The sequence below is a fragment of the Phyllobates terribilis genome, unplaced genomic scaffold (assembly GCF_046119375.1).
Source record: "Phyllobates terribilis strain yellow unplaced genomic scaffold, ASM4611937v1 Scaffold_2__4_contigs__length_985480577, whole genome shotgun sequence".
Taxonomy (NCBI): Eukaryota; Metazoa; Chordata; class Amphibia; order Anura; family Dendrobatidae; genus Phyllobates; species Phyllobates terribilis.
In genome coordinates, this window is record NW_027362762.1 from 192,965,950 (window position 1) to 192,979,866 (window position 13,917).

Below are 13,917 nucleotides of genomic sequence, written 5' to 3' on the forward strand. Positions count from 1 at the left end.
CTACGAGCGGCCTCCCGCTGTGCATAGATGGCGCCGTGTGGCCTCCCGCCGTGTATAGATTGCACTGTGCGGCCTCCCACTGTGTATAGATGGCTACGTGCGGCCTCCCGCTGTGTATAGATGGCTACGTGCGGCCTCCCGCTGTGTATAGATGGCTACGTGCGGCCTCCCGCTGTGTATAGATAGCTACGTGCGGCCTCCCGCTGTGTATAGATGGCTACGTGCGGCCTCCCGCCGTATATAGATGGCGCCGTGTGGCCTCCCGCCGTGTATAGATGGCTACGTGCGACCTCCTGCCGTGTATAGATGGCTACGTGTGCTCAATATTGAGTCATACAATTAATGTAAGGCTATGTGCCCACGATGCAGAAATGCTCCGGATTTTTTTTGAGCGCTTCTGCATCTCCCTGGCAAAAAAAACGCATGCGGATTGTACATGCGCTTTTCCTGCCAGGGACATGCGGATGTGAAGCGTTCTTCACATGCATTTCCGAGCGATTTTAGCATAACTTGGAAAGTGCTTGACAACTTGGTCACACTATATAAATCCATGCAACCAGCATGGAGTTATATAGTGTGACCGTAAAAGAATGGTAAAAAATAAATATATAATTACCTTCTGATGGCCTGCCGACGTCAGCGGTCGCGTGACCCGTCACATGACTAAATGACGTCACGGCAGGTCCTTTTCAGACCATCGCGAGCTGCGGGCAAGCCAGGACGCATCGGATAAAGACAGTGATGCGGATTCCATGCGTTCCAATGCAAGTCTATGGCGGCGAAAACGCAGTACTTCAGCAAAATAATTGGTAATGCTGCGGATTTTTCAGCAATGATAATCCGCAGCGAAAATTTCCGCAGCATGTGCACAGCACACGCGGATCAACATTGGGGAACATGGCAGGCCTTCTACCAATCGTTTTTTAAGCGTTTCTACAGCAGAATTGCCACTGCAGAAACGCTTAAAAAACGCATAGTGGGCACACAGCCTAAAAAAAATTATTAATATTGTTCCAAAGTAATTTCATGTGAACTATCACATGATCTATCACAGGGGATCATGTGACATGTGATACATCAGGTGTGTGTGTGTGTGTGTGTGTGTGTGTGTGTGTGTGTGTGTGTGTGTGTGTGAGGGGGGGGGGGGGGGCACGCCTTCTAAACTGCCTGGGGCCCTTGCTGCTCTTAATCCACCCCTGGCTCTTGGCACTCCAATCCAACACTGCACACCATTGATTGTCAGTTTTCTGCCTATGCACAGTGTACGTAGAAAGCTGGCAATCATGGTGGAGGCAGGATAATATGGAGCTCATGAATACGAAGAACTACATGGCAGCAGGTTTACTAGTCTTCTAGTAATAAAATCAGTGATTTTATCAGCAGATTATCAAAACTACAACAAGCAGCCCAGTAAGTGACACATCACTGGAATAAGGGTCTCTGTCTCTACATTATGCTACTCTCAGATTAGGTGGCAGAAACCTGGTGACAGATTCCCTTTAATGAGAACCTGTCCCAAGTGCCTGTGATGCAATGCTCCTAATGTAAGCCATACACTTAGTCCGTCACCGCAGAATACCTGTATAAACAGCTTTTCTTCCTGTCTAGTGGCAACTGCAAACTCCCACCAAAAGAAGAGACTGGTAGACTTTGAGCCCCCCGCTGCCCGGCATACCACAAACTTTGGCTACAGGGGGGCAAGCACAAGATTGGCTACTAGATGTGAATAGTGGTGAGGAGGACATCCCCATTGATCAGAGGGGGTGGGCAGGATAATCGGGCAGTTCAGTGGAGATTTGCACACGCCATTGGATGAGAATACGGCTTGGGATAAAAGGCAATGTGTATCACAGAGATCACAATAGCCACTATAGTGATTTCCTATGGTGTCACCGCGACCTCCTGCTGCTACAACAGTCACAAATGTGTCCACACATGCTGGATCTTCTGGTCACTAGTAGCAATGCCAGTCACATCCCACTGCGGCTTCTCTGGGACTTGGCTTTTTTAGTTTTTGTTCTTGTGTTTTTTTTTTTTACAGTAATCCACAGTCTCTAAAAACAGTCACAGTTAAGCTACACAGATGTTTTTGGTCACAGGTGTGTGTTTTACCATGAGGAGAATCTATGCAGTTGTGCTGGAGGCAATGTTGCCATTATTTTCACCAAATTTATCAAAGTGTGGCATGATACTCTCTAGCTATAGCATTCAGGCTAGAGACTAACCAACTACGGCAAATAGCTCACCAATTTTTAGGCCACGGTCCCACTCTCAGTATTCTGTCAGTATTTTTTCTCAGAAGTGGGGGCCAAAACCAGGTGAGGAACAATCAGAGAAAAGGTATAATAGAAACAAGTCACCAATTCTGCATTTATCACCCACTCCTGAGAAAAAATACTGACTGAATACTGAATGTGTGAACGTGGCCTTAGAGTGTAGAAAACGGAGTAAAATCTTAATTGGAAATAAAAAAAGGCGCAGAATTCGCAACACATTGTCCATATACCCCACGCTGCAATTCTAATTGGCATCAGAAGATGGCGCCAGTAGATAGAACGTAAACCCGGGCTGACAGCGCAGACTTGCTCCACTCTCATTGGCTGGGAGCGGCCAGACCGGGCCGGTGACGTAGACGCGACTAGAAAGCGCCTTCCCGGCCACCAGCAGTCACATTCCGGAAGAGGAACGAGCAGGCAACATGGTGAGGGCGGGCAGGGAGCTTGTAGTCCGGGGCTGTCTGTGACGGGGCTGCAGTGGTGGGTTTGGTCAGACACTGTAAGCCGTTGATGTCGCTGTTTCGCACCCGGGTGTAATAATGGTGGGGTCCTGTAGTGCAGTGGGGTCTGCACTCACCTTTGCTCCGGGCTCAGTACTGCTATGACGTCACCAGGCGGCTCAGGTTCTGGGTGTGGATGCGTTTTGCCATTGTCCTGTCTGATGCATTTACCTTGTCTTGTTTCACACAGTGTGACTTCTCAGAAGATCAGATCGCTGGTAAGTGAACGATCATGTCTGTGTTGTGATTGCTCCCAGTGATCGGTCATTGCTTCTGTACTCTCCTTCCTTCTTCCAGTCATCCTTCATTTCCAGCACCTCCTCCACCTCTCATTCCTGTCTGCCTCTCTTTCTTCTGGTGACCAGATTGCATTGCCCCCATCTGATAGGTGGTAAGTGGACTGTGTGCTGTGAAGAACTAGTACCCCAATCATCCACTACTAATATCTGTAGGACTCTGTGCCTGTTGTATCATGTCAGCTGTGAAGTCACTAGTACAATCCCAGTAATCTTCACTTAGGGGGTGCTGTGTGTCCTGGCCCCATGCTACTCACTTAGAGGGGTCTGCGGTGCTCGTCCTCTCCCTGGTTTCACCCTTGTTGTTCAGAACTGTTTTGCCTCTGTCACCTCTCCCAGCAGATAATTGCACCTGTTCAGTTACAGCGGTTCTTTGCGTCTGTGTCATATATTTTTTTTTATGGATGTATCTGGGGCTAAATATTTTTGCTGTTGCGTTTCATTATAACTTTTGCACCGCTTGTCTCTTACAAACTTTTGTTTCTCTGCACTTTGAGCTTTGGTGTGGTCTGGGGGAAGCTGCAGCTCTGAGAGGAGCTCAGAAAAAGACAGATAAGAGATATAACGTTTCCTCAGACCATCATAGTGAGCTTCTGCGGCCACCAATACAGCACAGGGGCTATGGAAGGCAAACGATGCCAAAGTGATGTGAAGCCCCAGTTCCCTAATAACCTCCTTTTGTATATAGCTTGTGGCTTAGTAAAACTTAGTATGGCATCAGTCAGCAGATTCCTGTATGATGATCGCCCATGTGTCGCAGACTGCAGGCTTCTGGGGTCTCCTAGGTTAAATTTTTGGTGCTTTTTATGGCCGCGATGATATTAGCGATTCCTGCGATAATAGGGTCACTATACTCCTGCAGGGTAATGCACACATTCAGACTTTCTCTCCTCTGAAGCTGTCAGAATTGCTTACAATATTAGGCAGATGGGATTTTACACAGTATCACTATGTGCTTGTTGAAGACTATAAAAATATTTATTTACTTTTTTTTTTTTTTCCCACCATAAATGGTGTCGCCTCTTCCTATAGGCTGTGACTGGTATTGCGGGTTGGCTCCATCCCCTTGAATGGTGATCATCTGTAATATGGGACACATTTTATGGACTAATCTGATGTGGTGCTGTTGTCCCCCCCCCCCCCCCCTATTCCCTCCCCCCTTTTTTTTTAAATTCAACTTCTATCAAGTATGATAAAATATGCTGTACACATTGTATTTACGTGTGGAGCGTGCATCACCATTGAACTAAAGAAAAACTTGCATGCCCCCTCCCCACATTCTCCCCATCAGAGGCAAGTGTCGTGGTCTGTGTACCCCTTCTTGGTATCCTTGCACATCAGGAGCGCCTGGTCCGCTAGGTCTATGTGTGGCCCCTGTCCAACCCAACAGTTCTGATATTGGGGAATAGCTGGATGTGTAACTTCCTACATTACAGGCTATGAGTATATGCTACAGATACAAGTTACATTGGGAACTTTAGTCCAATACACAGTAGTGAGAAATAGCTGTGAGACTGGTTACAATAGGATGGCATGCTGTGTATATAGACCATAGTCTGCGTGTGATCCATGATGTGCCTGGGCCGGCACCAGCCTTATAAGGTGGTCAGCTGTGGGGATGTTGTGTTCTGCATGCAATCCTCTGCCTTGCTCTGTTGACACAGCCCTGCGCCCCCTCCCTTCCCCTCCACAAACATGGCTGCCGGGCTGCTATGTGATGCCTTATATGGTAACAAAGCCTCATTCTGGGCTGTTAGTACAGAGCTGCCGGGAAGGAGGAGTCAATGATGGGAGTCAGTACTGTACATTCTTCTCTGGGAAGTGCCCTGGGCATCTTTACCATCGTTCACACTGTACATAGTCCATAACGTTACATTAGGGTCTACACTGGGGTTAGCGTAACAGGAGCGCAGCTGCCTCCTCAGTATTGCTTTACTACAGCCCTGTGTGGGATGGGGTCAGCTTCTCTCCCAGGAATGCAGCAGGAGGGGCGGCTGCAGGGAGTGCCACAGGAAGGAAGCGGCAGACTGTGAGAGCTTGTGCTGAGTGACGGAGAATAGCTGCCAGTACAGGATATCCCTGGTGGTGACCGCATACAGTATACACTCACATTATAATGCCCCTATACACGGCCGCTATTACTCACCGGAATCACTTGTGCACTCGGCAGTAGCCTGTCTGGTTCCTATATGTATAGCACAACTTTTTCTTTCTGATTGCAGTCTATAGGAGTGGAAAAATCTGTATAGTAGGCACTCCAGGAAAAGAGCATTTATTCTAACAAGGGGCTGTGAGGCCCATCACTGGTCCACCGGGTTATGTGGAAATTCCCAGTGATTTTGGCTTTTTGCTGACATACCTGCACAGTATGCATGATGATTTTTGACCATTGTGCTATTTTAACTCTGATTTTCCTAAATTCTTTGGTTATTTGTCTGACTTTGGGCTAAAGGAAGAATGTTGAAGCCGCATGAATCATTTCAGAATCTTTTTTTTTTTTTTTTTTTAATCCCGTCCTGATGCCTTACTTGCGGCTATGTCATTGTGCTTTTGTGATATAAGGGCAATTCCCAGAAGGTGTGGGTGTTTGTTTTTTTGTTTGTTTTTTTTGGGCAGAAATGATTTGGAATTATCAATTGTGATATTTATCTAATCCTTCATTGTATCTTCGTCATACCAGATTTCAGGGAGGCTTTTGCTCTCTTTGATCGCACTGGAGATGGCAAAATCATTTACAACCAGTGTGGAGATGTCATGCGGGCTCTGGGTCAGAATCCCACCAATGCTGAGGTCCTCAAAGTCTTGGGAAATCCTAAGGCTGAAGGTGAGTGATCTGGGGTCCAAAAAGTCATTAATTCTGAGACACAAGAGGGTTCTTTAGATCAAACATTAATTGGATATACACTGCTCAAAAAAATAAAGGGAACACTCAAATAACACATCCTAGATCTGAATGAATGAAATATTCTCATTGAATACTTTGTTCTCTACAAAGTTGAATGTGCTGACAACAAAATCGCACACAAATCATCAATGGAAATCAAACCAATGGAGGCCTGGATTTGGAGTCACCCCCAAAATTAAAGTGGGGGGAAAAAACACTACAGGCTGATCCAACTTTGATGTAATGTCCTTTAAAACAAGTCAAAATGAGGCTCAGTATTGTGTGTGGCCTCCACGTGCCTGTATGACCTCCCTACAACGCCTGGGCATGCTCCTGATGAGGTTGCGGATGGTCTCCTGTGGGATCTCCTCCCAGACCAGGACTAAAGCATCCGCCAACTCCTGGACAGTCTGTGGTGCAACGTGACGTTGGTGGATGGAGCGAGACATGATGTCCCAGATGTGCTCAATCGGATTCAGGTCTGGGGAACGGGCGGGCCAGTCCATAGCTTCAATGCCTTCATCTGCCAGGAACTGCTGACACTCCAGCCACATGAGGTCTGGCATTGTCCTGCATTAGAAGGAACCCAGGGCCAACCGCACCAGCATATGGTCTCACAAGGGGTCTGAGGATCTCATCTTGGTAACTAATGGCAGTCAGGCTACCTCTGGCGAGCACATGGAGGGCTGTGCGGCCCTCCAAAGAAATGCCACCCCCACACCATTACTGACCCACTGCCAAACCGGTCATGCTGAAGGATGTTGCAGGCAGCAGATCTCTCTCCATGGCGTCTCCAGACTCTGTCACGTCTGTCACATGTGCTCAGTGTGAACCTACTTTCATCTGTGAAGAGCACAGGGTGCCAGTGGCGACTTTGCCAATCCTGGTGTTCTGTGACAAATGCCAAGCGTCCTGCATGGTGTTGGGCTGTGAGCACAACCCCCATCTGTGGATGTCGGGCCCTCATACCACCCTCCATGGAGTCGGTTTCTAACCGTTTGTGCAGGCACATGCACATTTGTGGCCTGCTGGAGGTCATTTTGCAGTGCTCCTCCTGTTCCTCCTTGCACAAAGGCGGAGGTATCAGTCCTGCTGCTGGGTTGTTGCCCTCCTATGGCTCCCTCCACATCTCCTGGTATCTGCTCCACGCTCTGGACACTACGCTGACAGACACAACTACCCTTCTTGCCACAGCTCGCACTGATGTGCCATCCTGGATGAAATGCACTACCTGAGCAACTTCTGTGGGTTGTACTGTAGACACCGTCTCATGCTACTGTACCTCTAGGGGTGAGAGCAATGACAAAGTGACCAAAACAGCCAAAAAGGATGAGCACAGAGAAATGGTCTGTGGTCACCACCTGCAGAACCACTCCTTTTATAAGGGGTATCTTGCTAATTATAAGGGGTATCTTGCTAATTGCCTATCATTTCTACCAGTTGTCTATTCCATTTGCACAACAGCAGGATACATTGATTTACAATCAGTGTTGCTTCATAACTGGACAGTTTGATTTCACAGAAGTGTTATTGACTTGGAGTTACATTGTGCTGTTTAAGTGTTCCCTTTATTTATTTTTTTGAGCAGTGTAGTTTCTTCACCTAGAACGTCCCATTTGCATACATAGCCTTATCTGCTCCTGGTGGTCTTCTAATTTTTAGTGTTTCTTTGATTTTTCAGAGCTGAACAGCAAGACACTCGGCTTTGATCAGTTCCTACCTATGATGCAAACCATTGCCAAGAACAAGGACCAGGGCACAACAGATGACTTTATTGAGGGGCTGAAAGTATTTGATAAGGAAGGCAATGGCACAGTTATGGGCTCAGAGCTCCGTCATGTTCTTGTCACACTAGGTAACTGGAAATGTAAATCTGCTCCATCTATCCTTTTAGATAGAGGGGTGTGTGTACGCACTAGTGAACAGGGGGCAGGCAGAGGAATTTATCCCCAGTTTAAGGACAACACTTATATTGACGTGTATTTTATTTTTCTTAACATTCATGATTTAATATAAAGCTTTGACCTGCATTTAATATATAGAAGAAGAAAAAAAAAACACGCTCCCAAGGATGTGAGACTCTTTGTAATGCTCACACTTGGGTATACATCTGCTTTGTTGTCTGCCATTGCCCATACGCCTCATCTGCAGCCTGTTGTGTAATGATGCGTTCTGACTGTGTAACAATCCTCAATTTTCAGGAGAAAAGATGACCGAGGAAGAGGTGGAAATGCTAGTCTGTGGCCATGAAGATGCCAATGGATGCATTAATTATGAAGGTGAGGGCAACCTTTATATTGGGTTAAAGATGGTACTCTGGAATTTATACTCCTGGGCTACAGCCCCACTATCAGTATTTGGTCAGTATTTGTAAGCCAAAACCAAAAATGCAGAAATGGTGATGTTTCTCTGATTGTTCCTCACCTGGTTTTGGCTTACAAATACCGATAGTGGGGCCGTAGCCTTACTTGCATGTTTGCTCTTGTGATGTCTTGATTTAAAAAAATAAATAAATAAAATAATACTTCCGGGGAACTTTCTTACTACCTGCAAATATTTTACATAATATTTCATAGTTATTCCATAAGTGTCTGATACCTTGCCGGTACCAAGAGCAGGAGTGTCTTGTTCGTGAGTGGTCCCTCCCTATTAAACTCAATGTAAGAACCATCATGTAAAGTTGCATTTTTTTTTTTGTTTTTGATTGGACCCACAGTGTGACTATAACTGGAATATCCAGTATATAACGAATGGCTTTGATGGGGAAAACAACTTTTGGTAATTTGTCTAATGTTGAAGAGGATAATATTAAGTAAAGAAATAACAGCCAAAGGGTATGTGCACACGATGCAGAAATGAAGCAGAAAATTTCTGCATCATTTCTGCATCTCCCTGGCAGAAAAAACGCATGCAGATTGTGCATGCGTTTTTCCTGCAGAATACATGCGGATCCACATGCAGATTCACATGCGTTTCCGCATGCAGATTGACAAGCGCTTTCCAGGCGATTTTAGCATCACTTGGAAAGTGCTTGACAACTAGGTCACACTATATAAATCCATGCAAACAGCATGGATTTATATAGTGTGACCCGAGAGAGTGTATATACTTACCTCCGATGGCCCGCGCTGTCCTGCTCAATCTGTTCTCCCGGCTGCCGGCAACTTTGAATTGAAAGACCTGCCGACGTCAGCGTCACGTGACCCGTCACATGACTCTGACGTCACCGCAGGTCCTACAACTCACTGTAAGTGCCGGGAACCAAGCGGGAGCGCTGCGCGGGCCGACAGAAGGTAAGAATACATTTATTTTTTATTTTATTCTTCTTTTACAGCTTTTTTAATGGTACCTGGGTGTGGATGAGACTCTCCTCTCCTCCACACCCGGGTACCATCCGCACATTAGAACGCACCAATTACGCAAGTACAAATGCTGTCTTGCGGAATTGGCGCGTTCTAATGCAAGTCAATGGCGGCGAAATCGCCGCGTTTCCGCAAAATTAATTGACATGCTGCGGATTTTTGACCGCAGCGTTAACGCTGCGGAAAAATCCGCATCATGGGCACAGCACATGCGGATTTCCATTGGGGAACATTGCTTCCCTTCTACCATGCGTTTTTCATGCGTTTCCGCGGCGTTTACGCAACTGCAAAAACGCCGCGGAAACGCATGAAATACGCATCGTGTGAACACAGCCTAAATACTCTCTCCTCCCTGGGTTTCCATACTTTCATTAGGGAATACTATTTGTTTGTTTTTTTAAATTCTGTCTTTTCTGAAAGCAGAAATTTACACTCCCATTTTTTTTTTTCTTCCTTTGTAAGGCTATGTGCCCACGATGCAGAAATGCTCTGGATTTTTCCTGAGCGTTTCTGCATCTCCCTGGCAGAAAAAATGCATGCGGATTGTACATGCGTTTTCCTGCCAGGGACATGTGGAAATGGAGCGTTATTCACTGACATTTCCGCATGTGGATTGACAACCATCACTTGGAAAGTGCTTGTGACAACTAGGTCACACTATATAAATCCATGCAAACAGCATGGATTTATATAGTGTGACCCGAGAGAGTGGTAAAAATAAATATATACTTACCCTCCGATGGCCTGCGCTGTCTTGTTTCGCTCGGTCCCAGCTGCCGGCAGCAGTGAATTGAAAGACCTGCCGACGTCAGCGTCGCGTGACCATTCACATGATTCTGACGTCAGCGCAGGTCCTTCATTCACTGCAAAGTGCCGGGAAGCAAGCAGGAGCGCTGCGCGGGCCGACAGAAGGCAAGTATACATTTATTTTATTCATTTTTTTTACAGATTTTTTTAATGGTACCTGGGTGTGGAGGAGACTCTCCTCTCATCTACACCCGGGTACCATCCACACATTAGAACGCTTGGATTACACATCTACATATACAGTGATGCGTAATCCATGCGGTCTAATGCAAGTCAATGGCGGCAAAGACGCAGCACTTCCGCAAAATAATTGGTAGTGCTGCGTTTTTTTTCCGCAATGATAATCCGCAGCAGAAATTTCCGCAGCATGTGCACAGCACATGCGGATTATCATTGGGGAACATGGCAGGCCTTCTACCATGCGTTTTTAATGCGTTTCCGTAGCTACAAAAAACGCTGCGGAAACGCATTAAAAACGCATTGTGGGCACACAGCCTAAGGGTGTATTTGGATGTGGCAGATTTGTTGCAGGAAACTTTGTGGTGGAATTTAACAGTTCTGTTAATGTCAACGAGGGGTTGTGTGGTGGGTGTTTTTTTTTTTTTTTTTTTTTTTTCACAATTTTCCAAATTGTAATGAATGGGGCAGTCACTGAAACTTCTTAACGAAATCTCCACTCACAATGTCACCCTAAGGCTATGTTCAAACGTGGCATGAATGCTGTGTAAACTTCCCCTCTCCCTATACTTTTATGGGATGTCTGGGGGAAAAATTGCATTTTAAGTCTAGAATCTTTGTTTGCACCAAAAGTGTATTAAAAAAATGAGTGGGGGGAGGGAAACCTATATAGTTAAACAAAAAACAAACTGAGCAAACTGTTTTGGTGCATACATTTGTGAAGGGGGGGATTTTTTTTTTTTTTTTTTTTGCATGTAGGGACATGACCTAATGGTGACTTCTTAGGCTGCAGATTTTGCTTGAGAAGTTTGTGTATGAAAATCTGTTTATTTCAGATGCATGGGATACTTGTAGAACTTTCTGCAAAATCTGTAGCCTATGCACTACTTATGAGTGTCTTAGGGCAGAGTTACAATGACTTCTAAATCTGGTATCAGTGTGTAGGGTTATATTGAGTCTCTGATGAATCTTCCTTCCTGCAGACTTTGTCAGGCACATCATGGCGTTGTGATCTCTCCCCTCCTGGGTACGCTGGTTCCATCATCTGGTTCAGTTTGTGATACTTTTGATTCTTATTCCCCTTCTCTAAGCCTCTAGAATGTCCTTCTGGATGCCTTGGCATTTCTCTGCATGCTATCTGCTGTGCCAGAGCCGATATTACTAGATAGCAACTGTAGAGAAACTAAAAATCAAATCTGCATCTTCTATTCTGTCAAAGAAGTCTCCTTTGCAGAAAGCCAGCTCCTCCTGCTGCAGTGACTGAGTGTGGAACGGTGTGTGCAGTTATAGAAACACGGGGCCGGATTAAAAACTTCTTGACAGTAGAACACTGAACAAGTTCTTGCTCTACAAAAGGATGTTGCATAATGGGAGTATCTACAAATGGAAATTTGATGACATGATGAATAAGCCCTGTCTGTTTTACACAACAAAATACTGTGTTTTGAAACAAGACTCTGCTGCAAAATCACCATAGCTGCAGCGCAAATAATATCCTGTGCTTTTAGAGATGGAGTCGCATAAAAAGCAAAATTTTCTTGTAAAAGGGTTTTGCGTTAGAAGAATTATATTTTGCTTTCAAGTAAATTGTAAATCCACAGCAAAAATATACTGGGGGAGACAGAATGGCACGTTCAGCCCCATTGTGCAGATGACTGTGTCCTGACAGGCGTTGGTCCAGCATAAAGCCAGTTTCATACATCAGTGAAATCCTGACTGTTCTCACTCCCCCCAATCTAAACTGCTTAATGGGAATATATAAAGTAGTTCGCTCAGACCCGATGTCAGACCGGGTATTCTGATGCGGTAACAGGCCAGTTTCACACATCCGTGGACAAGTGTGAGATTTGTGTGAAATGTGTTTTTCTCCTGCAGTTCTGAAACTTCCTGCTTCATTGCTAATGGCAATCTGCTGATTGCTTCCAACTTTTTCTGTAGAAAATAGAAATATCTTTTGCCTATGCCATTTAATATATGCTTAGTTTGCTGTAGATTACATGTCTTAATCATTAGTAGAACTTAGTAGATCGTTGATCTGGGAGAAGGGCTCCTATGGTTCGTTGGATGGGTGACGTGCAATTATCCTTCATTATATATTCACTAGACTTTTTTTTTTTTTTTTTAATGCTTAAATGATGAATTATTAAAAGCCTTGAATTTGTAGTCTAGTTTAAGAGATCCAGCTGTCCACATTTCAGCTGATTTGGAAAGATGGTACTTTTTTTACTTTTACTGTGTTACTTGGATACATGAACACTGATCAGACATTCAGCACTTCTTGATCATGTTCATGCACTGTTCGTTTTTTCATACTTGGAAACGGATACCAAATTGTGTAGATGACATGAGTTTGGTATCTATAACTTAGGATCTGGAAATTCCTAGTTTCAGTGCCCCATCTACTAATATAGGAGCTCTTGCCCCCTTTACATGGGAATGTGTGCTCGCTGACCCGCTGCTTTATGAGCCTCTTAGTATTTTATACCTTTTTATATGAAACAACTCTTTGAAGCAATTTCCCTCTGAGCTTGGACATTACAAGGCATCAAAAGTTGTTCATATGTTCTGCGCTAAGCAGCAGGGTACAAACCATATTCCGCTCTATAATTGATTTGTTTTCTTTTGCAGAACTTGTCCGGATGGTAATGAACGGTTGAATCTTCTACAGTGTTCTACCAGCCAGACCAGAGGGGCAGCTTCATGTATTAATGTTTCTATTTGCTATACTTTACATGGAGGGGCAGTAGGGTTATATAGCAAAGGTCCCTGAAAGCTTTCACCCTTTTTGTCCTACTAGTCCATCTCGCTGAGTGTTGACATCTGATCTCGTGAAGGAGTTGGTGCCCATAATGCAAGGTTTGACTGACTGCGTTTGGTTTCCACCCAGAATGAACAATAGCAAAAAATAATCTGGCATTTCTGTACTACCACTCAATAAATTATTCTGTTTTCCCAATTACCAAATAAAGAAAACTTCCATGTTTTTCAAAAATTCCCTGTGTATTTTCTTTGTACTAACCGGTATAGCCTTCAAAATTGTGGACCGGATGATAAGTTAATACTGCATTGTTTGCAATGTCTGCTCAAAATAAATACTGTCAATACAGAACAATGTTGTTTGACTCAGATACATGTGGCAGGAACAAAATGACTTGGTTGCATGACAGCTTTCTCTTCTTGTAAGTTCTGTGTAGTTCAAGTATTAATAAATCATATTAATTCCATGCCATTTTACATGTGAAAAGGGGTATACATAAAAAAAAAAAAAAAAAAAACAGCTAAACTTCTCAGCTCTGCCATATACGTGTATACTTTGCTGATCCTGTGTATTGTTCCTTGATGTGTATAGGCAAATGGGTTTGCTAGCCTTAGTGGGTAATTTATGCCATTGGTACAGGATTGCTGCTATGTATTTTTGGCTTAGAAAAGATGGCCTAGACAAGGTATTCCTCAGAGACATTAGGTCTAAAATGTAGCCTCTGCATTGTAATGAAAACCAGAGTGGAAGTAAATCCAATGCTTCTATTACAGTACAGTATATAGGGGGCAGTGAGGGTCTGCTGCAGAAGATTGTTCTGGTAAGCCCAACACTTTGGCTGAACCTTTTACTGTCGG

General features: G+C 44.6%; 1 protein-coding gene across 2 annotated transcripts; it reads left to right on the top strand.

Moving 5' to 3' along the window:
• The first annotated feature begins 2,570 nt into the window (after positions 1-2,570).
• MYL6 (myosin light chain 6) lies at positions 2,571-13,294 on the top strand. Of its 2 annotated transcripts, XM_073663733.1 has the most exons (7): positions 2,571-2,701; positions 2,967-2,994; positions 5,753-5,896; positions 7,638-7,811; positions 8,158-8,235; positions 11,286-11,329; positions 12,931-13,294. In XM_073663733.1, exons 1-6 carry the CDS (start codon positions 2,699-2,701, stop codon positions 11,312-11,314), a joined length of 456 nt encoding a protein of 151 aa, XP_073519834.1. In that variant the 5' UTR covers positions 2,571-2,698; the 3' UTR covers positions 11,315-11,329; positions 12,931-13,294. The 2 variants fall into 2 exon arrangements, with proteins under 2 accessions (XP_073519834.1, XP_073519833.1); XM_073663732.1 differs by lacking the exon at positions 11,286-11,329.
• Positions 13,295-13,917: the final 623 nt, after the last annotated feature.

Coding starts and splice junctions, on each gene's coding strand:
- MYL6 (XM_073663733.1), top strand. Junction 2,995..5,752: donor CTCAGAAGATCAGATCGCTG/GTAAGTGAACGA, acceptor TCGTCATACCAG/ATTTCAGGGAGGCTTTTGCT. Junction 7,812..8,157: donor TCATGTTCTTGTCACACTAG/GTAACTGGAAAT, acceptor CTCAATTTTCAG/GAGAAAAGATGACCGAGGAA.